At 37.1% G+C, this 25,778-nt stretch overlaps 1 protein-coding gene across 7 annotated transcripts in view; it reads right to left on the bottom strand.

The window, feature by feature from the left end:
• The window catches only part of arhgef4 (Rho guanine nucleotide exchange factor (GEF) 4), a 153,455-nt gene that overhangs the window by 41,121 nt on the left and 86,556 nt on the right, over nucleotides 1-25,778 (bottom strand). For 4 of the 7 annotated variants that reach the window (XM_056474299.1, XM_056474292.1, XM_056474314.1 and 1 more), the window contains 3 exons: nucleotides 24,512-24,811; nucleotides 22,432-22,561; nucleotides 18,147-18,200 (listed from right to left, as the gene is read on the bottom strand). In XM_056474299.1, the coding sequence (XP_056330274.1) occupies nucleotides 18,147-18,200; nucleotides 22,432-22,561; nucleotides 24,512-24,811 (484 nt within the window). Of the gene's footprint in view, nucleotides 1-15,817; nucleotides 16,303-18,146; nucleotides 18,201-22,431; nucleotides 22,562-24,511; nucleotides 24,812-25,778 lie in introns of those variants that run through there. The other 3 variants (XM_056474320.1, XM_056474337.1, XM_056474328.1) reach the window with 3 other exon arrangements.

A 25,778-nucleotide genomic window follows, 5' to 3' on the forward strand; every position in this document is an offset into this window, starting at 1 on the left:
TAACCACCGGGCCGCCATGGATCAATTGGTACCAGGTCGCACAAGTAATCATTAATTATTTACGTTTTACCAATTGTCTGAGTCTTAATGAAAAATCTTTTATTTTGACAAATGACCGTTTTCTGTCACTTACGTCTCAGTCACTTGAGCGTCAAAATTGAACACACAAGCAGCAAGATGAGTAAGAAACAGACGTCTTTGGAAAGTTTTGTTGCTAAGGGGAAAAGACTCAGTGAACGACCCGCGAACTGTCAAGAAATAGATCCGCAACCCATTTGCCAAATCGGGTGAATATAGCATATCTGGCAAAAAGATCAACTGATGGAGATCAATTGTCAAATGACGGTGGCGTTTTAGGGGCCATTCGCATATCGTGTCTTTTCTAGAGTTCGTACAAGTTCGTTATTTCCAATGGAGGTGTTCAGATTGTGCGCGAAACGGCGAGATGCGCTCCCGCCTTTCAGACGCACACTGCGAGTCACATGACAATAACTGACGGATCAGCTTCATACTTTGAATGGAATATACACATTTCACAGAATAAAGTCCTTTCTATACACAACACCCCTCAGCTAACTTACACTACGGGGCCGTTGAATGCTTGATTCCGATTGAATGCTTGAATCCAGCACAATGCTTGTTAGTATGGAGAGTTGACTGCGCTCGCTGACTCTATCCCGGGTCATTGTACAGGGTGGGCCATTTATATGGATACACCTTAATAAACTTATTGGGAATTTCACAAGAAAAAAACAATAGTGTGCTTGGTTTTAATGTAACTTTATTCTTTAATGAGTTATTTACAAGCCCCCTCACATATACTAATGTGCCACAAACAGGACATTAATATCACCAACCATTCCCATTTTATTAAGATGTATCCATATAAATGGCCCACCCTGTATATTATATAGTTATGTATACACATTAGTGCTCAGACAAACTATATATTTCTAGAAAACAATGCTTGAAAACAATGATACAATGTACAGCAAATGACAAAGGTGCATCGCTGGTCACTTTAGAAGTTTGTCCGCAAACTATCATGGAGCTGTTGCTAAAGCACTGTAAACAAATATTTGCCCTCATCCCATAATACACAGTGCAGCTGACTTTGGCAGCTGGTTTAGTACAAAAGTGCACAGTACTTTTTGCAGTTGGGTCTGTTCGAGTTCAGACCATGTTCTCAACCACAAATGAACTGCTTCAGTGTTTGTTTGAAAGTGTATCGAGGTCACCTCTTCAAGCAGGTCTTGGTATGCTTGTTTAGTCTGCTTTGGTGCTTTTTGGTATTCAAACGAACCACTCCAAACAGGAAAATGAACTCTAGTGCAAATACATAGAACTATATGACACGGGTGTCAAAGCAACCTTACTTAGGGGTTCTTTACATTTCACATCAAAAACTATGTGGTTTTAAAACGAGAGATGCATTTATTCCTGCATCAATTTTAACACACTCACCTTGCAGTCTCATCGCATCTGCCATTGCTAAGCAACCATCAGATGCACTCTCCATGAGACATTTGGTGCAGTTTTATTTATGGAGAAAATTCAAAAGTGCAACAGTGGGTGTTGTTCTGCATTTGTCTAAGGTAATAAGTCTACCGTTATTACCAAAATGTGTTTATTCTAAATAAAAGGGTGACGCTGATTGGATGGTTGTTGTCACATGACGTGCAGTGTGTCTCCATTTATAAAAACAAACTTGACCTTGTAAAAGACATGATATTAGAATAACCACTTTTACTACAGGGCTGTTGAATGTTTGATTCTGATTGGCTGATGAGCATTCAAGGAGTATGTTTTCAGATAACTGCATGGCTAAAGTAGCTAAAGGCATGTTCCATATCACTACACTGAATGATTTTAGTTATTTCCAGTGTCAAAAATCAAGCCATAAGATGTGTAAAAAACTAGTTCTACACAGAGAAGCAAAAACCTGATGAATGTTTTGAAATGTCTTGTGTCTGAAAAATGTCCAAAAATGTCTTTTTGGTGCAATATTTTTAAACAATTCAATGGCTTATCATCAATTATCCCTTACCAAACTTTGAGCAAGCATATGCAGGTGTTCTGCAGCATCGGAAACAAACGAGAGACACACGGCTCTCCACCTCTACAACAGCAACATGTGTCTGATTCAAATTCAGATCAGAGCACTGAGCAGCAAGCGTCCCAGAGCTGTCAAAGCCTGCCAGGAGTAATGATGCCCTGTTTAAATAAACCAAACACATTACCACTGCATTACAATGGGAAAAACGCACAAACCACTACGTTCACTGCCCACATATTGCTAGACTCAAGAGCTGCAGTACCCCGAGGCGAATCGCAGAGTCCATTTGCACATGTAGCCTACTTTCATGGTTTTAATGGGAGTTGTTTTCCAACACTGTCGGTTCAAGGATAATCCTCAAATCAACATACAGCACACAGGTCAGCCGGACAGACAAGAAATAAGCTGGGAAAAAACTGCTAAGCGTGCACAGTGTGTCTAATTTTAAAACGTATGTGCTGATATTTGCACACAGTACAATATGAGGTAAGCATGAGCAGATGGAGCAGATGTGCTGTAGAGCCAGGTCTGCATCTCTGTGGAGATTTCACATTTAAAGAGTAGTTCAATTTTCTGTTAATATACGCAGGTTCAAGCTATTTTCTGCAGTAGAACATTAAAGAAGAATGTTTTAGCTGAAAATGTGGTCCTCTGTAATTTATATAATGCGAGTCAATGGCTACTGACATATTGAGAGTAAATATATATACAGGCAAAGCAATATATATTTTCAGTGGCTCCTGATGATATACTGAGGACTTATGAAGTGAAACAATGAGTCTGTGCAAGAAACTGAAATTTTTTTTATATTTCATATTTATAAAAAATTATATTTAATCCACAGTCTCAGCAAATAGTCTTTCTTTTTAATGTCAACTTTATAAACGCTTTGGCAATTTATAAATGCTTTGGCAATGCTTTTGTAACATTAGTCATGCAATAAAGCAATTATTGAATTGAACTGAGTGCATTTATGAGAGTCATAAATGTGTCTTCAAGAGAAAATGGTACTAATTTTAATATATCTGGGTGTTTTCGTTTGTTTTTTGTTTTCTTTTTTACATCCGTATCCACTGGATGGAATGTATGAATCCCCAAGCTGTCTCAGCTAAAAATCTAAAATAATAATTAATAATAAAGATCAGTTGACTGCATACTGGATAGCATTAGTTAGTTGATCACATGCAAAATATGTAAAATTTGGTTAAATCTACCCAGTGATTTCAAACTACATACGCATATATTATATTTTTGTTTTCTTTTCTTAGATCTATAAATGGGTAAATGTAATTGATCAGTCTCTTCCTTTTAAAAGGCCCTGTTGGTTCCTTGGTTGCAAAGTTTAGAGATGAATTCTTATGTTCACCAATACCCTTTATTTGATTTATTTGATCAAAGAAATATACATAATAACATTACAAAATTTATGGTCAGTCAAATGTATATATTCATTCAGCAAGGGTGCATTAAAATGATCCAAAGCGACAGTAAAAACATCTGTAATGTTTCTACTCAAATACAATTTTAGTTCTTATGAACTTTCTGTTCCTCATAAAAAAATCTGTTGCTTCAGGTAATATATTAAACAGCAAATTGTTGAGCATCAAATCAGCTAAATATTTCTGAAGCATCATCTGACACTGACGGCTAAAAATTCTGTTTTTCCACCACACTAATGAAATAAAATTCAAAAGTAAAAGAAAAATAGTCATTTTAAATTCCAATAGTAGCTCATAATATTGCTGTTTGGAAAGTATTAAATGAACGTAGCTTTAGGTGGTGGGGAAAAAAGAAAAAAAAACTTTCAAAATTATAAAAGAAAACTTGCCAACCTCAAACTTACAGAAGAGTGTATATTAGTTACGGTAATCACTGAATTAATGAAACTTGTGTTTGAACGGACAGAGGCTATATTTAAAGAGAGAAAAATGAAGTAATCTAATCAGTTAGCTGCAGATAAGCGCTCATCATGAAGAGTTATGCTAAGAGTCTCTGACTAAAGAGCGATAGCGTGTGAGTCACAGATAAGATCCTGACTGAGAAACATTCAGCCCAGTAAAGGCTGACATTCCCTGGGTATCAGAGAAGAGACAGGCGGCCCTGTGAGGAATCTCCACGTCACATCCAGTCAAAGACAATTACATTCAGTCCACGCCAAAACCATCAGCTGACAAAATATATGTGTCAGTCGTGGACCACATATTCGAAAAATAAGAGCCTTGTAGCATTACTGGTTAGTTGGTCTTATTATTTGATTGTGGAAACTAATTGGATTAGCCACTTAATATTAACATTTTACAGGGATCTTAAACTGCCTTTATTGTTTTTCTACTGGTCTCTAATGTTCACTAATAATACTAATTTAGAATTAATAGGCTACTTTCTGGTCCTATTTTAAGCTCCCTACCATAACAGATTGTTTAAATAGGTATGTCAGCAGGGTCGCCAGGTCATCGCAACAAAACTTGCCCAATGGCCAATCAAAACAAGCTCAAAATAGGCAATCTCCAATTTGTAAAATACACATTTTACATCACTGCATTCATTTTACATGGTTTCTTATTTGAAAATAACTGTATATTAATAATTATGAAGATTGCACAGCTAGCATCGGCTCTCTCATGATTGTCTCATGACAATTACAAATTTATATATGCGGCCAATGCAGATATTCCTAATTAAACTGTAAATCAATTTTCCGCTGTGAATTAAAGAGACTATATAGTTATTATTTAGCAACAATCCTGGAGAGTGCTGACAATCTGTTACTATGGAAACTGAAACAGACGCACATGCAGTCTCTCCTCAAGAGACCCTGCACCTCACTAAAGTGCGCTTACTCCATTTCATCATCCAAGCACAGTTTTATTAGTAGTAGAACAACATTTTTTGATTAAAAACTCACAGCAGTTAAATGTAGCCCAATTCTGTGTGGAAAACCACACACTTGGCAACCCTGAATGTCAGATTGTACACTTTGACGTAAACGCCAATTGCTATGATTGGATAAACATTTTACATGTTTGTATATTTCATCATTATGATGATTATTACTATTGTTGCATGGTTTTCAAATGAATTTGAAGGGAAATAGTGAATAAAGGACCAAGTTCTTAATAAAGTGAATCCACTCTTTCCTAATGTTGGTATCAAAAATAAGGCAATACACAGACTGTTGCACAACCTAGCACTGTACAACATCTATATTGTTTGGTTTCTGCATTGACCTGTGTTTGGCTCCCATTGTATCAGTGAATGGAGCCAAACAGACAATGATGTAGAAGCAGGTGTTGATCTTTAGACACTATTGTTATTATCTGTCTTTTTGGCAGATTGGCTTTAATATAACTGTGTTTTAGACCAGCAAAAATGTTCTAAACTTAAAGGATGTTTTTATAGCACAACAACATGTCCAAAGATAAGTAGATAAGATAAGTACATATATATTTTTCAGTTTATGACCAATTTAGAGTTTACAATTTTTTGTTCTGGACACCTCCAGGGTCAGTGTACATCCATCTTACATAAAAAATGATTATATTCTTATAATTTGCATTGCTATATGTCTTTTTTTATGTCCCTGTGCCTTTTCTACTCTTATTGGTCAGATCTGTCGCAATCTATTGCTTACAATGGATGTCAGAAACAAAATGTCCAATTCATACCTGAAGTCTTCATGAGCACTTGATTAATTGTAATATTTCACAATACTTACAGTCTAGATCAAATAAATGAAGTTGAATACTACAAATATATTACCAACCCCACATTTCTAAAAGAAGTATATTTAAAGCAGAAATTAACATCCTGTATATCAGCCACAATAAACATGCTCACACTTATTTTGGTTAGTATAACAAAACGGTACAGTCATCATAACCCATGTTAGGTCTATAAAGGAGCAGCCGGTGCCTTGCACAGCTCAGGCAGGCAGGCAGTCAGTCCCGCTGGTGCCGGTCTGAGAGCAGACTTCAGCAAAATGATAAGCTCTGCTCATTAAAAACAGCCACACGCCGTTTACTGACAAATTAATGCTGCATGATATTCCCAACTTTAAGCTCAAAAGGTCTATGGCAAGATTACTGACAAGCACTTAAGCTGCCAGGAGAGTTTGATGGACTCCAGGCGGAGCGGCGAGGGGTGAGGAATTCTGGGTAAAGTGCTCAGACAGTAAACAGAGAACTGAGGTGAACATGAGAGTCTTCATCTGGTTTTGTCTCTTAGTGTTTTGTCCACAAAAATTATATTGCTGTACAACTGATCAACTGCTAATTTATACAAGATTATCATACATTTTTCATTTCATTAGGAAGTAAATATTTGCAGATGTACATGGATTGAGCTCTTTAATGAGTTCCATTTAAATATACTTTCAACCAAAGAAAAAAATAATGAACTAATCGAGCAATTTCAAAACACCTTGCACTTAAAGCAAGAGCACTTGAATTTAGTTGATTTAATCGAAATGGGTTTGCTTGTATGTTTGTGAATGTGTGCTATGGGTTGCACCGTCTAGTCGACTTTAATGCTCTGCTGTGAAAAAAATATGCGTCTGAGCAGAACGTTATAGCTCTTGTCTTCATGCATTATGTTGTTATGAAATAACTTCACATGAACCGCAACGTATGCATTACTTCTGCACTGAAATATCTGTTACATTTTTACTAGAACCTGCAGTAATCAATGTGTTGACAATGCATTTGTTTTGCATTAAAATTAGCCATTGGTAATGTTGCATTGTTTTTATAATGTGTTGTCAAACAGCATGTGTATATATTTCCTGCAAATAAATCACAAATTTTGTCGTTGCAAAACATTTGCATCTTGTTTTCAGTGGTGGAAAGAGTACTAAAAATCATACTCAAATAAAAGTAGCATTACTTGCCTAAAAATGTAGTGCAAGTAGAGTAAAAGTATTTGTTGTAACTATTACTCAAAGTATGAATAAAAAGACATTTCAAAAGTACTCAAGAGTAGTGAGTATTACACTGTAAAAAGCTGATGCATTTACATGTAGATGTGTGTGTAAACGTAACATTCTGTAGTGCATTTAGTGATTGCCCAGCAGGCACACAACATCGTAAGATGTTAATATTAGGTTAGATTTAGCTTATGATACCATGTGACCAAAATTCAAGTCTAGCCAACATCTTAGAACAACGTTATTTTGATGTCCAATAACGACGTCAAATGATGTTGATATTTGGTTGATTTTAGGTTGTGTTAGAAAATGGCCAAAATCCAACATCAAGCCAACATCTTAAACCAACGTCATATTGATGTCAAATACTGACATTAATTCATTAGGAATGGCAACCAAAATCCAACATCTGATAGACTTCGTAGTGGTAACGTCCACACAACATCAATTGTAACATCATTAGACATTGATTTTGGTTGATTTAAGGTTGGACGTTGGACATTGACGTCTGCCTGACGTTGGGTTCTGACGTCAACCCGATTTTCATTTCCAAACAATCTGGTGTCATGTTGACGTCTTGTGCCTGCTGGGTATTTAAGGCCATTTCGGTCATCACACAGTAAACATCCATCATCTTCTCATCGGTGACATGCATCTAAACAGTCTCTGGGTCAATGTGTGGAAAGATTTTGGACATCTTCTTGGACACTTTTAATGCTTCCAAACAGTTTGCTGCAATTATAAATCGCCCATGTCCTGAGGTAGTTCATTATAAGGCGATTTACCTTTTACGTGCGATTTGATTGGACAGGAATCACAGGATTGATTTTTCTAATCCCCATAGACAAGAAAAAGTAAAGCAGTAGTACCGATTCAACACTAAAACTGTACTCAAGGGAAAGTAAAAGTACACATTTTTAAAAACTACTTAGTAAATTACTGAGAAAAACTACTCAATTACAGTAGTTTGAGTATTTGTAATTTGTTACTTTACACCACTGCTTGTTTTTATCTAAAGACATCACCAGTGACTAGTCGAGGTTGACTCAAATTTAATAACATAAAAGCAGACTTCCAAAAATCTAAACTCATTCAACCCCTAATGTGCGCGTACATTTACGTGTGTAAAACACATACACGTGGCTATACAACTCTGTCCAGATCAACAGGGGCAGACCCTTTCACTGTGGCAAGCCCTGATAATGAAAGGATTAAGGCAAAGAAAATTTGTAAAATGTAACTCTTCATTTTTAAATGCAATCTGATCCACACCTACTCCTGATACACCTAAATCACGGATTACCGTAAAGAACTTGGCAGGGAAAGAGTTAATAAACATTTGATTAGTTGACTAATCGTTTAATATGAATGACTATTATTAGTATACCAGGAAAATATTTACTCAACCATAATTATTTCAATGATATTTTGTCCACTGAACTAAAAAGAGTCCCCAGCTTCTCAAAAATGGTCACCAGCATGAATGAGATCCTGTTGACAGCTATCTCTAGTCAATTCATATTTATAAATGTGAAGTAAATTTAGAATGTTTAGAAAGCTGTTATCATGTAAACATACCCTCAGTCTTCATCAAACAACACTACCAGCACAATATAAATAGACAGGGCCATATGAACAACATATATGAACAACAGGGCCATATGAATTACAGTATACATCATTTCCAATGCTCTGTGCAGTCCGTTTTTTTTCCATTTCCTTTTGCATTTGATTTTTTTTACACTCTTTTCCCACCATTTAGGCCAACAAAAGAAAAGCTTTTACTCTCTTTTAACTTTGTGAGTGCAGTCTGATGTCAATGCCACACAAGTCTGGAACAGTAATCTGTGCAGACTGCAGATTATTACTAACCCTGAAAACAGGATCAAAGTTTATTAAATGACCCAAACAGAGGGATGAGTGTCTGGGATCCCTCCGCGAACTCACAGAAAATGAAAATATGCCACAACGATTTCACAGTAGTGATAATGCCTCCCCTCTATGCAGCGGCTGTGAATGGAATTAGGGTAGAAAAGTGACATCCTGACCGCAGCGAAATGAAAAGCAAGGCACCAAATAGGCTACAGTTTTCAGAATTAGTCTGATTAGAAAATTGGAGAATGCAGCCATAAAAAGCCGAGTTTGAGCTGTGTGAATTAACAAAGTGTGATCTGTTTGAGAGTGAAGCTGAGGCGTTTACACAATGGTGTGAATTCCTCTGGTTGGTGCTGCGGTGCAGTGTGTCCGTGTGGGCCTCAGTTCATTGTGAATGTGGATGAAGCTTTACACTGCAGTGCCATTTCACCCACAGGCTGAGCAAAATACCTCAAACAGCGCAGCAACTGAGTCACAGTGCTGATGGCAAACAAACACTGGATAAAGTAATAGTGATGACTCTAAACTGATCTAGAGCAGGTACAGTCAGATTCCACAGGCAAAACTCTTTTATATTCTGTAATTGAGTGATGCAGGAATGATGTCAGAAGTCATTGTGTGCTCCTTTAAGATTTTAAGATATTTAAGGTTTATAATTCAGAGTGAAATAAGGTCTGAGCTAAGCGCACGGTCACTTAGTGATACTTGAATGTCACACATCAAACATTCTTATCAAGCTACTTAAACACACATTTTATAAAACAGACAACAGCTTTAGGCCTTGATCACTCCAAATGCTTTTTATTTGAGAGCCGCCTTTTTTGAATGATTTTTATATAGCCAAGAGAGTTTTACCTGCTGCTTATGTTCCCTGTGCACCTCAAGTTTTAACCACCTCAAATCATTGCTGTTGTGCTATTTGTACCTGCATTTTGTTTTCATTTCATTTTCTTACACTTATCCGGGGCCAGGTTGTGGGGGGCAGCAGACTCAGGAGAGAACCCCAGACTTCCCTCTCCCAAGACATTTCCTCCAGCTCCTCCAGGGGGATCCCGAGGTGTTTCCAGGCCAGCCAAGAGACATAGGCCCTTCCAGCATGTCTCTTCCCTGAGGCCTCCTCCCAGTGGGACATGCCTGGAACACCTCCCTAGGTAGGTGAAATAGATTCCCGAGCCACCTCAGCTGGCTTCGCTCAATGCGGAGGAGCAGAGGCTCTACTCCGAGCTCCTTATGGGTGACAGATAGATCTATAAGGGTGCGCCCTGCCACCCTGGGAAGGAAACTCATTTCGGCTGAAACTCATTTTGTATCTGAGGTCTTGTCCCTTCGGTCATGACCCAAAGCTCATGAACATAGGTGAGAGTAGGAACATAGATTGACAGGTAAATCGAGAGCTTTGCCTTCCGGCTCAGCTCCTTCTTTACCACAACGGACCAGTACATTGACCACATTACTGCTGCCACTGCACCAATCTGCCGGTCCATCTCACGTTCCATCCTTCCCAAACCCCAAGATACTTAAACTCCTCCACCTCGGTTAAGGACTTTCCTCCAACCTGGGGATGGCAAACCACCTTTTTCCGGTGGAGCATCATGACCTTAGACTTGGAGGTGCTGATTCTCATCCAAGCCGCAACACGCTCAGCAGCAAACCGCGCCAGTGCATGCTGAAGGTTCATGTCCGATGAAGCCAACAGAACAACATCAACTGCAAATAACAGAGATGAAATCTTATGGTCCCCAACCCAGACCCACTCTGGCCCAAAATTCTGTCCATAAAATTGTGTCATCGGTTCTGTTTAATTTGCACCTGCAGTAAAAAAAAAAAGTCTACTCTGAGTGGGAAGCACTGCATTGCATCCCCAAATTATTGGTAATATATTAAAGGTCCTTGTTGTAATGGAGTCGCAAGGGTGTTTTTCAGAAATGTGTTTTTCTAAGCTGCATTGCAGTTACCAAGGTGCTGTTGACGTTTGCTATATAGTCGCTAAGATGGTTCAGTGTATGTATTTTTGTGTTGCATTATAGTTGCTAGGGTGGATGCTAACTGTCTCAAATGAGAAGAACCCACTGTAAAGTCACTATGATATGTCAAGGTCTCAAGGTCGAGGCTTGAATTCTTTAACACATTTTCACCTATTTAATCATGCAATTTCTTATTTTAACAAGTCGCCTAATTTGAGATCTTTTTTATGTGAGTTGCTCAAAACAATGAATATAGCCAGCATTTATAATAATCATTGTTATGACAAGTACCAATAATTACTAATAGCTTTTTTTAAAGAGCCAAACAACCAAACTCAATAAAAGGTAAAGTGATTCTCTTTTCTGCTTTTGAAACATCCTTTAATTTTAAGAGTAGCGGGTGCAAACTTGTAGAGATGCCGAATTTGAATAACTATTTACAGACTTAACACTCAGTCATTCCTTCACATCTAACAGAGAGAGATAATTTGATGCCTGTAGCACACTAGAACACAGTAAAGCAGTGCGGCTGTGGTTAATATAAAAAGGTGTGAATGAAACACCATCTGTCTTACTGCCATCAGTTGTGATAGTGCCTGAGGGCCTACAGACCCCCCGTTTAGTCTGCATGTTAAACGGATTAGCAGAGCAATTGTTGGATTATGAAAAGCAAAGGCGTAGCTTACAGTGTAATACATTTGGCTGAATTAAACACTGAATAGCATGTCATTCAGTTTCATAGGGAAGAATGGTCATTTATGAGGATTAAGCTACAAGTGTTCATATAGAAATTAACTTCAGACTGGTTCTCGATCGCTTGACCCGACTCGCACTGGACGCTCACGAGATTTCGCAATCAAGACAAAACATCCCGCAGGGAGAAAACGGACACATCTGCTCGTCTTCCTGTGTGGAAACTCAAGACTTTAATGAAAGTGCTTTTGAGAAGAACTGAGACGCTATTTCTGGCTCTGAGACAAGCGAGAAGTGGTCGTGCATTTCAAACAAATAGAAAGCAGAAGACAAGAGGCTTTTGCAGAAGCGTGATATCATGATGGGTAGTGGTGAGACATCCTGTGAGACTGTTTCCACTGCAAGATGCCCTCTGTGTACTGCATAGTATGTAAATACAAAGGAAAAAATCCCTTCATGTTGCTAAATGTGTCAGAGTGCATGCATCAAGCATGCAAGTTGTGATAAATATACTACTGTTTAAAAGCTAGGAGTCAGTAAGATGACGTTTAAAATAATTTAGTGATAGTAAATCTGTAAACATAGCAAATATCCTCATATTGTTGTTATTTGTAAATTGCATCTGCTATGTAAAATGAACAAAAAAATAAGCATTTTTATATTTAAGATAGCAAATCAGAATTTTCAGCATCATTACTTCTGTCTTCAGTGTGACATGATCTTATAGATCACTCAAATGTGCTAATTAGGCCTGTCACAATTAATGTGCTACCCATTAAATGTCTAATAATTGAGATTAATGATTTAAATGCCTGATAACCTCTTAAAGTCATGTGCTGTTTTGGGGTTTCTGCTTGGATTTTGTCTACGCAAATTTAAAAGCTTCCCAAATCCACATGCAAAGGTGTAAATACAAAAGTTTGGTATCATTTTAAAGAAAACCCTTTGTATTTTCATCAAACACTGTGCAAAGTGATTTGAAAAATTGTATATGTTGTCTGTGTTATAATAAAGAGCTTTTTTTTGTAAACTTAAGTTTGAAAGTGTACCTTTCAGGTTCTGTGTGGTCTAGGTTGTTGTAATAAATTTTGGAGGTTCCTGCACATGTCAGTAATCATAGGAAAAAAAGAAAAATGTCTAAATTATAATCTATGCAAAAGTTATTCTATTCCAACTGATAAGAGAACAGAATCACTTATGGGAGTAATGGGCCAGAACAGACCATTAAAATTTAAAGAATCCAGAAGTAAATGACATCACAGACTTAGTACCGGGTCCCAGAGTTTAGGAGATTAAGGCCTATTTTGAAGAAAAGCTAATATGTTTTGAAGAAAATTAAAACCTTCTAACCACTGACAGCCTGCAAGAGGGTAAATAAATAGTGAGTTAATTATCATTTTGTTTTATGAACTATCCCTTGAAGGACTGATGCATTACTTGCTTTTCTTCAACACATTTTTGATTACTTTGTTTATATAACTTGTCACCAGTAGACATTTCTGAGCAAAAAAATAAAGCTAAACTATATATTTTCACCAAATATTTAGCTTGAAAATAGAATTAGACTGCATTTGGAATTTGGTTCAAAGTGGTCGCTGAGCCACACAGACACAGCAACATACACAGCGGCGTGTACCAAAACTGATGTAATGAGGTCACAGGTGTATATTTGCAGAGTCATCTACAACAGCATGTGGTATAAATGTCTAAATAAACGTCTAAACATAAGTGTTTAAAAACATATTTTTAAAAGATTAAGTTGCAATATAACAACAAAACAAAAACTAATGTTGTAACATTATAATAAAACATGGGCGGCACAGTGGCACAGTGGTTAGCACTGTCGCCTCACAGCAAGAAGGTCACTAGTTCAAGACCCGACTAACAGACTAAAGGGAATAAAGGGACTAAGTTAAAGAAAAATGAATAAATTAATTAATAATAAAACATTTAAAATTATACATTGTCATATAAACAAACCAAAGGGTCAAGTTTTTACTGGTCAACAAAGCTAATTTAGGTCTGGTGCTGGTGGAAGACTTTTTCCCCCCCGATTCATTCCTTTATTCATTCATTCATTCATTCATTCATTTTCCTTCGGCTTAATCTCTTATATACAAGGGTCGCCACAGTGGATGAACCACCAACTATTCTGGCTTACGTTTTAAAAGTGTACCTTTCAGGTTCTGTGCGGTCTAGGTTGTTGTAATTAATTTTGGTGGTTCTTGCGCATGTCAGCATTCGTAGAAAAAAGAAAAATGTCTATATCACAATCTATGCAAAAGCTATTTTTATTCCAGCTGATGGATGTCCAGTGGATGTCCTTCCAGCCGCAACCCAGTACTGGAAAACACCCATGCACTCTCACATTCACACACACTTATATACACTACAGTCAAATTAGATCATCCAATTCACTTGTACTGCATATCTTTGGACTGTGGGGGAAACCAGAGGAAACCTACGTCAACATGAAGAACATGCAAACTTCACACAGAAATGCCAACTGGCCGAGCCGGGACTCGAACCAGTGACCTTCCTGCTGTGCTAACAGTGCTAACCACTGATCCATCGTGATGTTTTTTCAATTGAAATGCACTAAAAAGTGTAATTCTGACACCCCAAACCCCCCCCCCCCCCCCCAAAAAAAATGTTTCCACAAAGAATGATATTTTACCCATGTGATAATAATATAGTTGATGTTCACTTGTAGTTGATCTGTGGTAGATTTGTTATGATGAAATGTGAATATGCAAATCTGTGTATTTTATGTAAACACTCTCTGTAAAGCTCTTTCTGGTTCTGAAAGCTCCTCAAAGACATCTGTGTGATTCTGTGTCACCAAAGAAAGTGTCGCTCACATGAACGGAAATGCTAATGTTTAGCTTTTTCAAGTATTACAGTACCTACTGTAGACCTTCCAGTCGGCAATTACTCTAAAAAACAGTTCCCAACAACACAGTAGAGAGCCTCTCAGCTTAGTGAATGAACAGTTTACAACTTTTAAGTTCTGTGTATCCTGTCTACATCTCATTATGTGTGTAGAGATGCCAAGAAAGTGGCCTGGGATTTGTGCACAAACAACTCTAATCAACCATTACTAACATAACACTCGAACTTATGAGAGCTTTTCAGTTCAGAACATTTCTCACGTGTCGCTCCAGTTTTTGTTCTGCGATCAGCTACGGATGGCGTTTGAGCGCTGTAATGAGGTCAGCGGACCGTGACGAGGTGACAGCGCTGTTTGAAATGTCTGTAGCTATTGCCCCCAGCTCACAGTGCACCATTTATTTCCCTCCATCAGAGGAAAAGTCACATCCCATCTCTCTTAGGACAAAGCAGAAAATGAGAAAAACATCCAAACTGCGGCTGACATGGGTAGCGGTGGCCGTTTGTGACATCAGTGCTACCTTGGCTGATGGTCATTGGCTTGTCTGTCACCATGCCAACCCTGAGAGAAGATAATGAGACCAAAATACTGGCATCTCAGGCTCAATTCGCATGGACTTACTATACGGAAGTGCAGGGCAGTGCCAGCGCAGTCACTATTCTTAGAATGGAAACCTGAAGAATTTGTGATAATCAATACAGCAGCTCTTCTCACTGAGGCAAAAGGGTGCAGTGTTGTTTTCCCCTCAAATATTTTTAACTCAGCCTGTGCTTCACACACCATCACGAACGATGACGTGATACTGACACATTGTTTAATATAACAAGGTGTGGAAAAGCTCAGCGCATGCTAATTTTGCACACTGATATCCTACAAGGGAGTATGTGCAACTGCTGATCGCGGGGAATGCTGTCACTTCATTCTTAGGATATCCATCTATATCTGGAATATACACACTTGACAGAGCCCTCCACAACATTACCACTTAACCAATTACGAGCCGGCAGCAACATAGATCAATAGATGACATCCGTGACAGTAATGCAATAACCTAAGCAGGATGCAGACGGCAAAAAGAGTGGCACATCTTCATTCAACAACAGCTCATCCCAATCACCCACAGCAATTCAAGTTGCTCTTCTACAGTATGCGCAGCATTGGAAAGCAGTTGCTCCTGTTGCTTTGACAAGATGTGTTTACATTTGCATAGAGACAGTGGCTCTTTCAGCTACCTCCGTTCGCCCATCAAGGGCTGGAGACAATGCCATCACATTGACCGAAAGACTGCAGCACAATGAACAAGAGCTGTCACAAAACACCACACAGAGTCAGGATGTCACCCGCCGCATGAGAGTCAACTGACGTCAAGCTCAAAGCGTCCTGATGACACCCGAGGTCCAAAGGTGAGGGACTCTTACCGTTGGTGGAGTGCAGGCTCTCTAGGCTCCAGTAATGGGACATGACCCCTCGTATCGCTCGAACCCCTCCGGTCAGTCCCAGAGCGGGGCTACAGTCCGAGTCGGAGCCAGGCAACTGCTCTGAGCTGCCACCACTGCAGCCTCCTCCTGCCAGCGGGACGCCCACCTCACCGGCACTGTGCTGGGTGCGCATGTGGACGCACAGCCAGAGGGAGAAGGGTGGCGCCGCTTCGTTCAGCAGGTGATGAGTCCTAAGCACTTCTCCGAGCCTCGAGTGTGTGACGCAGCCTCAGCCCTCCTCGCTCATTCCTTTTACTTTCACTCTTGGATGCACAGTCTCAAAGAGCTCACGGCTCAACACAAACGCCCAGACACACAATCAGCCTCCTCTCTCTCGCTCTCTCTCTCTCAAGCGCGCACACGCATACAGTCACAGCCTGGCATCACCGGGGATCCTCCAAGGGGAGGAGGACTCAACCACTCGCATGGCTCAATGCAAAACACTGGGTCTGTCGCTGAAATGGACCGCCTTCCTCCTCCCCTGCAGTCCCCCCTTCAGTCGCCCTCCTCCACTGTTAAAGCCGAGCTGTTAGTAAACCAAAAGACAGCGCCTGGAGAGAGCACTATAGCGATGTTGAGAGTTGCAAACACCTTCTAAGAATTTAACCCATAATTAGCTGAGATCACACTAATGATAAGCCCAAAAATGCGGGCTGTTTATCACAATAAAAGCAGAGGCGTGTTTGTGCTGATCAAACACCAAAGGATGTGATTTCCATGGAAATGGACTGAATATTTGGACTATGAATAGAAAGGAATGCGGTTTCCGTCAAGCCTTTCTCATCAGACTCAAACTTGAGAATTTTGACTTGTTTGAACCCTTGCAGCTGTGACTACCCTTTACATAACATGGGAGCTGGAGGCAGGGCAAAGATAAAACTCAGGGGAACATTCCTCACATTCCTGTATTCAATAAATCTGACCCGGTGCTGGTTTAGATCAGGGGATTTTAAGCTAGTGTCTGGGGACCCCCAGGGGGCCAGAGGGGGGGCCGGGGAAAGTTTGGGGAAAAAGAGTTTTAGAAAGTAACATTGGGGAAATTATATATATATATATATACACACACACAGTTGAACTATTAGCCCCCCTGTTTATTTTTCCCCAATTTCTGTTTAACTTGTATAAATATATATATATATATATATATATATATATATATATATATATATATATATATATATATATATATATATATATATATATATATATATATATATATATATAAATATATATATATATATATATATATATATATATATATATATATATATATATATATATATATATATATATATACATACACACACACACGCACACACACGCACACACACACACACACATATACTATTTTATACTACTACTTCTACTAATGATGTTAATAATAATGTTATGACTATTATTGTTGTTAGTATTTTATTATTATTGTTAGTATTATAACAATAAAATAATAAAAATAAATAATAATAGTTGCTGTTTTTATTTCTATACAAACAATAACAACAATGCAAGTGTATGCTTATTTTTCTCCTACAGTAAAGTACTCTCTCTCTCTCTCTCTCTCTCTGTCTCTCTCCCTCTCTGTCTCTCTCTCGCTCTCTCTGTATATACTATATACAGTGCTCAGCATAATTGAGTACACCTCATTTTGAAAAGGAATATTTGTATCCATTTCTTAGTGAATATAGGCAACGTATTTTGGTGCATTTAAACAACAGATTTATTAAACAGATATATTTATTAAAATAATATTTTAGTCACCAAACATATTTAGAAATTGAAAGATAATACAATTAAAATAAGCAAAAAAAGCAAAATATTGAGAAAAAAAACAATTAAAACCTACTAAATTTCAACAAAATTTATCTTTTTTTTTTTTTTTGCTTTTCTTGATTTTTCCTCTTTTTTTATTTGTATGTAATATTTTTCTATAACATATACATTTGGGTGTACTAGGTTTTGGACCATTATCATAAGTTATGTTGTTAGATAAGCTTCAGTACTGACTAATCTAATGTATGTGGACAAATATAATATTGTAAAGCTTCCTATTAAAAATATGAATTTAAAAAAATAGATTTGTGAGGGGTGTACTCATATATGCTGAGCACTGTATATTCTCTCTGGTTTAAATCATACATACAAATTAAGCCACAAGTTAAGCCATAATAAAAAGTATTCATAATGGTACCGTATTACACCATGGTACCGTATTACTTACAAGTACAAGTTCATATTGTGTTTCAAGATTAAACTGAGAAAGTAAACTCACCGAGAGGTGTGACCTGTCCATGTGCCTCTTTTTCTGGTGCGCTGAGGTTCGTTTCTGTGGAGAGCAGCATGTATCAGAGTTAGTTTCTCTCCTGAACTAAAAAACAAGTAAAGATTCAAGATCTAGATGAGCATAACCGAAAAAGAAATGCCCCTTTGGCTTGTCATGTGGTGTAAAGAAAGGTTGTAGAGTGGGCATGATGTCAGCAAGGGGCAAAATGAGGTCATTGTGTCTTTCTCCTCATAGGAATCCATATTTCATAAGGCAGTGCTTTCAGAGGCCTTGCAAAACACACAAAGCATGTCATGGCTTTAATAGTGGGAGGAATGTTTTACATAAATAAAACTGAACAACAGTAAAACACAAATGACCAAGAAGTCTTAGTTCAGATGAGATTTTTACAAAAGAATCAATATTAGAGATCAATGTTGCCACTTCGGGGTCACTGCTTAGTCCGTTTAAAGCTATTCGAACAGGATTAAAAGAGTAGTTGTGTACACATACTTCATGAGTTATATTCACACATTTAAAGCACATTATTACATTATTGTACACTACTTTAGATTCCTTTCATTCAATTGTGTTAATCTGGTAGCTGTCAAAAATGTCATTAAGGAAAATAACATAAGCCTCAAACATCATTGCTTCCTCATTCTCATGTAAATTACACGAGTGTAAAAGCCCAGTGAAAAATAAACAGAACTCATTACAGACTGTTGGGATGTTCACAAGGATATATGCCCTCAGCATTTGCATGCAGCTACTTTAGGTCACATTCTCTGTCATCCGGATGAGCAACCGCATCATCAAAAGTGCAGCAACCACTGAAATGTTGAACACAGGCCCATAAAAATGCACGCCCCAGGTGAAATTGCTATGTACATGGGACTTTTATTTTGAAAAGGATAGATGCAGCGAAAAGCCAGCCGCACCAATTTTCATGCTTTGCTATGCAACTCAATATTCGGGATATTCAAATTATACATTTATTCAGCTCCACCTTGAAGAGGCATAAGGTATACATAATTGCATTGTTTACTAATTTATTGTGTTTATTGTTTAATTAGCTGTGTATGTTTGTGATGAATCAACAAACACATAAACTGCTAAGTGTAAATGTGCACTTAGTATAAAATGCACAATTTAATAACGGTCTCAGCTCTTATTGAAATTTTTCTGAAGTGAAAAACAGCAATACACTTTATTAAACGTTGTCTGTTCATGCAGAGGATGATATTAATTCCTACCTGTGTGTTCATTTGCATTTCTTTTAAAGTCTTTTGGTTGAGTTTATTTATAATTTAACCTATATTATTGACAACACAGCTAAATAGGTAAAATAGGTTACTCTAACACTCACTCCATGTAGGTAAAATAAACCTTCACCACTTAAATAAAATTAAAAAAATAACTAGGTATGTTTGGTAAAAAACTTTTTGACAAATGAAGTATGATTATTTTGTACATGTTTATTTCAGCGTATATCATGCTTATTAATATTCATGACTGTTCCAAATATGGTCAGTAGAGAGCTTTTGATTCTGGGGCATTTTTTGTATTAAGTAATAAACGACCATATAAAACTATTTATGGAGATTTTTTTTGCTTACCTAAGGCACATACATATTATGTAGATATCACAGAACAACTTCACTAATGTAGTATATGCACCTTTAATTATCTGACAAGCTCTGTTTTACTGAAGCAAAATTCCCAGTTTTCACTGACTTGACTTGTGACCCTGAGTCGTTCTAAAGTGACTGCAACTCTCCGACAGCAGGTTATACAGATGAAGAACAAACAAGTATAATGCTCAGCATATATGAGTACACCCCTCACAGATCTATTTTTTTTAATTCATATTTTTAATAGGAAGCTTTACAATACTATATTTGTGCATATATATTGGTTTAGTCACTACTGAAGCCAAATCTGGAGCTAATCTAACAAAATAACTTACGATAACGGTCCAAAAAAGTAGTAGACCCAAATTTATGTTATAGAAAAATATAAAACACAAATTTAAAAAAAGAGGAAAAATCAAGAGAAGCAAAAAATTGAAAAATTTAGTTGAAATTTTGGAAGTTGTATTTATTTATTTTTTTGCAATATTTTGCTTGAATTTAATCTTTATCTTTCCATTTCTAAATATGTTTATTGACTAACATATTATTTCAATAAATATATCTGTTTAATAAATCTGTTTTGTTTAAATGCACCAAAATACATGGCCTATATTCACTGAAAAATGGATACAAATATCCATTTCAAAATGGGGTGTACTCAATTATGCTGAGCACTCTAGATGAATTTTTCAGCCACAACAAGAGTTCAAAACCTGTGATTTCTAGAATACTGCACCTTAACAATGTCACTAAAGGATGTTCGCTGCAGTTGAAAATTATCTGCAGCTCAGAACTGAACAGAGGATGGATCTGTGTAGAAAGTGTCCAAAGACTAGACTATAGTCTTTGCTGAGGAGCATGTTGTGTGGACAGAGAACTGGTCCAAAGTTCACTTTAGTGATGAAAGTAAGTTTAATTTATGTGGGCGCAACAGGAAACATAATGTTCTTCATCAAACTGGGAAAATCCCGAACCCAAAATGTATTAAAAAGGGAGTGAAAGGTGGAGGTGAAGTGTCATGGTGAGGAAGAGTTGAATGCAACATGGCAGAATAAAGAATCAGAAGCTCCTTTAGGATTATTCATTCATTTTCTTTTCAGCTTAGTCGCTTTATTAATCTGGGGTCGCCACAGCGAAACAAACCGCCAACTTATCCAGCATATGTTTTATGCAGCGGATGCCCTTCCAGCTGCAACCCATTACTGGGAAACACCCATACACACTCATACACTACAGACAATTAGCTTACCCAATTCACCTATATACCACATGTCAGGAAACCGGAGCACCCGGAGGAAACCCATGCCAACATGGGGAGAACATGGAAACTCCACACAGAAATGCCAACTAACCCAGCCGAGGCTCGAACCAGTGACCTTCTTGCTGTGAGGCAACAGCACTACCCACTGCGCCACTGCGTCGCCTCTTTCAGGATTCTACAATTGCAATTTTTATGGAGCACAGCGAGCCCTGTTACTCAGCGAAAATGGAAAAAGCTGTTCCTTCAACCTGAAAACATTGAAATAATAAAATGGCAGCCCAAAGTCCCGATCTAAACCTGATTGAAAATCTCTGAAAAATAACTGGCGACAAATTTTAGCTAATAAATCTACTACAGTCAGTGAACTGTGGAAAAGACAGAAGAAAAGCAGATCAAGATCTCCTGTGAGAGAATAGTGATGTCCTCTGAGAGACTAGTGATGTGCTGTGAGGGAATAGTGATGTACTGTGAGAGGCTAAGTAATAACTTGTTAAAGACTAGTAATTTCTGAGACTAGCATATAACAAAACCACAACAAAAAATCCCTTCAAATTTTAGATGCTGAATATTACATTATCTTTATGAAATATCTGTATAACCATCTCAGATTCAGTCAAGGTTTTGTGTTTTTCATACAAATACAATGCTCATAACAGCAGTCAAACTCAAGGTCAGCCGATCCCTACTTAACAGTAGCATCCAATCAAAAGCTACTCTTCTATTGAGAAGCTTCCTAAAAGAAAGTCTCTCTTTTGACAGTGTACGTATGTGAGTGTCTGTAAGGGTGGAGGTTATACTGTAGAGCCGTGCCAGGTCTACCTTAATGCCGAGAGAGTGAGTGAGTGAGTGAGAGAAGGCCTGGCGCCAGTGAGTGGGTGAGAAATAATCAGCAGGATTGTTTGGCAGAAAGAGAGAGGATCAGCACTGGGGGCCTCTGAGCTCCACGCTCCATGCATTAGCACACAAAGATCGCCTCTGTGCTCCAGCTACGTGAACACAACACTGAATAAAGCTTCTTCTTAAGACATCGCACGTTGTAGGTGGAATTCATCGCTCATCACAAGTGAACAGTTTGTTTGCGGCTACAGCTGAGCGCAAACCTCCTCAGGTTTACATACAGGTATATCAAAGCAAAAGTGTTGGGGTTTGATGATGAAAAACGATAAATTTACATCAAAGACATCTGTGAGTATCTGAGCTCCTATTGTCACAAACAGAGCTATAAATAACTGGCAGAGGCTTATCAAGGCTGCTGAACCAAGGAAAGCATTGCCCCCTGGAGGACGCTTAAGCTCACACAGATTTAAAAGAAAAAATTTAATGCATCAATCTACTTTGTGCCATAATAAAAGGTGGTGGTGCGATGTATAGTGGGGTTTTAAAAGCTAATGTGCCTTACCAGAAAAGGATGCACGATGAGCCCAGCCCAGATAATCCAGCCCAACAGGTGTGCTCTGGGAGAAGAAGTGGTCTTTGAGAGGAACGGAAGGAAACTGTTCCGGGGATGTGAGGGAAAGTCTAGCTCGCAACTACAGATGAGATTAAAATAAATACATAAATGAATAAATAAATGAAGACATTTTAACTATAAAAGAATATACATGTTTTACTTAAAGAGATAGTTCACCCAAAAATTTAAACTCTGACATGATTTACTCACACTCTACTAGTTCAAAAACCTTTATGGGATTCTTTATTCTGATGAATCGATGAAAACCTGTAACCATTGACTTCCATAGTATTGGTTTTTCAAGTCAGGTCAAGTCGAGCTTTATTGTCATTCTGCTACATGTGTGGATATACAGAGGAACAAATGGTGTGTCTCGCAGGACAACGGTGCTACATAAATTAATCATAAATATGAACACAACACTGGACATAAGAGCTATTTAAAAAAAAAAAAAACTATGTATAACTAACATATACTATAAGTATTCCTACTATGGAAGTCAGTGGTTACAGGTTTTCAGCTTTGGAGGTTTGGAAAACCATGAGGGTGAGTAAATAGTGAGTACCTTCTTATTTTAAACTATCACTTTAAAATAATTAATAAGGGGAATATATGTCTGTTTTACCATGAGCATTAACATGATGACTAAAAACATTATTAATACTATAATTATTACTTTTACTACTAGTTTTACTACAATTTTCAGTACTTTTAAGTAGATGTATAAATATGTATAATATTTCAATAATATTATTAATTAAATTCTGAACCCAAAGTGTATAAAAAACATGTAAAAAGGGAAGGTGAGGTGTCATGGTTTGGCAATGTTGAGCAAGAGTTAAATCTTATTTAAAGTAACGTGCCAGAATGAATGCAAATGTTTATCAGAAGCTCCTTCAGGATTATACAACTGCAATTTTTATGGAGGACAGCGAGCCCTGTTACATATTGAAAATGGAAATAGCTGTTCCTTCAACCTGAAAACACTGAAATAATGAAATGGCAGTCCAAAGTCCTGATCTAAACCTAATTAAAAAATTTTAGCTTTTTTACATAATAAATCTGGTAATTCTAGTAAACCTTAGAAATGTTCAGTACTTTTTAGTAGACGCATGAATTTGTATAATATTTCAATAAAGTTATTATTAAAATCCTGAATCCAAAGTGTTTAAAAAGGTGAGTGAAAGGTGAAGGTGAAGTATCATGGTTTGGCAATGTTGAACAAGACTTAAATCTTATTTAAAGCAACATGGCAGAATGAATGCAAACGTTTGTTAGAAGCTCCTTCAGGATTATACAATTCATTCCTGGCATTCATCACCCAAAATTTTTATTTGAAAAAACAACCCCCGTTACACAGTAAAAATGGAAAAAGCTGTTCCTTTAACCTTAAAGCACTGAAATAATGAAATGGCAGCCCAAAGTCCTGATCTAAACCTGATTAAAATCTTTTAGCTTTTTTAGATAATAAATCTAGTAAAATCTTCAGTACTTTTAAGTAGATGTACAAATATGTATAATATGTATATATATATGTATAATATTTCAAACAAAAACACTTGTAATTTGTCTTTATTATAAATTAATTTTCTATATTTTAGTATTATTATTATTAGTAGTAGTAATAACATTCTGTGAATACTGTATATCATGCATCCTACTAAAAAAATAATAATAATAATAGTTATAATAATAATAATTTGTAATAATAATAACAACACATGCTCATGATAAAACATATACATAACAGAACAAAATAAAATTCTGTACAATTAAAACAAATGATAAATAATATACATTTAAAAACTTCAGACACTGGTAGAAGTTGTAATGCTGAAAGTGTTTGGCCAGATATTTGTTTATTTAGGCAAAACACAAGAAATTGAAGAGAAGTCGAAAAAATCCTAAAGACACTACAAGGGATTGAGTCCAGGAGTGCAAAACAGGAGGAAAGCAGGACAGGAGAAGAAAAGGTACAGTGGGAGATGCTGATGGCCAAGTGGTTCCCCGTTTTCCGTGAATTCCTTACTTTCTCATGCCTCTCAGATGTTGATGTGCTAATCTGCCGCAAACTTTGCTGCTTGCTTAGCTTCTTTTTGCAGATGTTCTCCACATCGGTCAATGTTTCATATGAGCATGAGCGCTGATGTGTGTTAGTCTTCCTCTCCAAGTTGAGCGCCAACTCTCTGGTACCCTGAAGAGACATGGACCAGCCGTACAGATCTGACATAGGCCTGGGCGCAGCTGTAGCTGGATCTCTGGACTTCACCCGAAGCACACATGCATTTTCTTGTGGTCTTCTCTCGGCTTCAGTACTGTGCTGTACATGCTTTGAGTGCAAATTTAGGGTGGTTATTGAACAGGTGTTTTAAAATGGACGTCCACTAAAGGATGCATCTTGTCAAATGTTAATTTTTGGCAATGTTAAGAAGATAAAAGTATAAATTAGCATATTTACACTGCTAACCTATACTTTTCTAGTTAAGATATCATACAAATGCCAAGTGTGTTTTGTCTTAATGCATTGGCAGATTAGTTTTGCACATTGTATTAATAATAAGAATTTATTATTGTTACTACTACTACTACTATTATTATTATTATTATTATTATTATGAACAGCAAAGCAGCATATTATAATGATTTCTAAAGTATCATGTGACCTATTACTGATAAGTAATGAGGTTAAAAAATCAGCTATCACAGGAACAAACTGGATTTTTAAATAAATTGACAAAGAGAGCAGTCATTTTAAGTTGGAATAATATTTCACAATATTAATGACTACTTTTTTTCTCAAAAAAATGCAGCCTTGGCAGGCATACACAACTTTGTATACCTCAAAAATAAGAAATATGTCACTGTCACTGGGGTGGCATGTATATACCTAAAACGTACAAAAATAGGAATTTTTTTTCTACCAATATGAAGTCATAAGGGGTAACACTTTAAGATAATGGTCCAGCAGTTAATGTTAATTAATGTATTTACTAACATGAACAAATTATTAGAAATACATTTATTACAGCATTATTCATCTTTTTAAACATTATTTAATGTTATTTAAGTTAAGTAACATTAATTCATATAAGTTAATGTTAACTCTGTGCCTTAACTAATATTTACAAGCACAAATTTGGATTTTACTAATGCATCAGTACATGTTGAACTATGATTAATAAAAGCTTTACAAGATTATTCATAATTAGTTAATGTTTATAAATGAAGAGTTTTCGCCGTCTGAAATTTTCCCCTTAAATGAGTATTTTTAATCAGGCTCATTTGTGTATGTTCAA

The sequence above is a fragment of the Danio aesculapii genome, chromosome 2, assembly GCF_903798145.1.
Source record: "Danio aesculapii chromosome 2, fDanAes4.1, whole genome shotgun sequence".
In the NCBI taxonomy this organism is placed as follows: domain Eukaryota; kingdom Metazoa; phylum Chordata; class Actinopteri; order Cypriniformes; family Danionidae; genus Danio; species Danio aesculapii.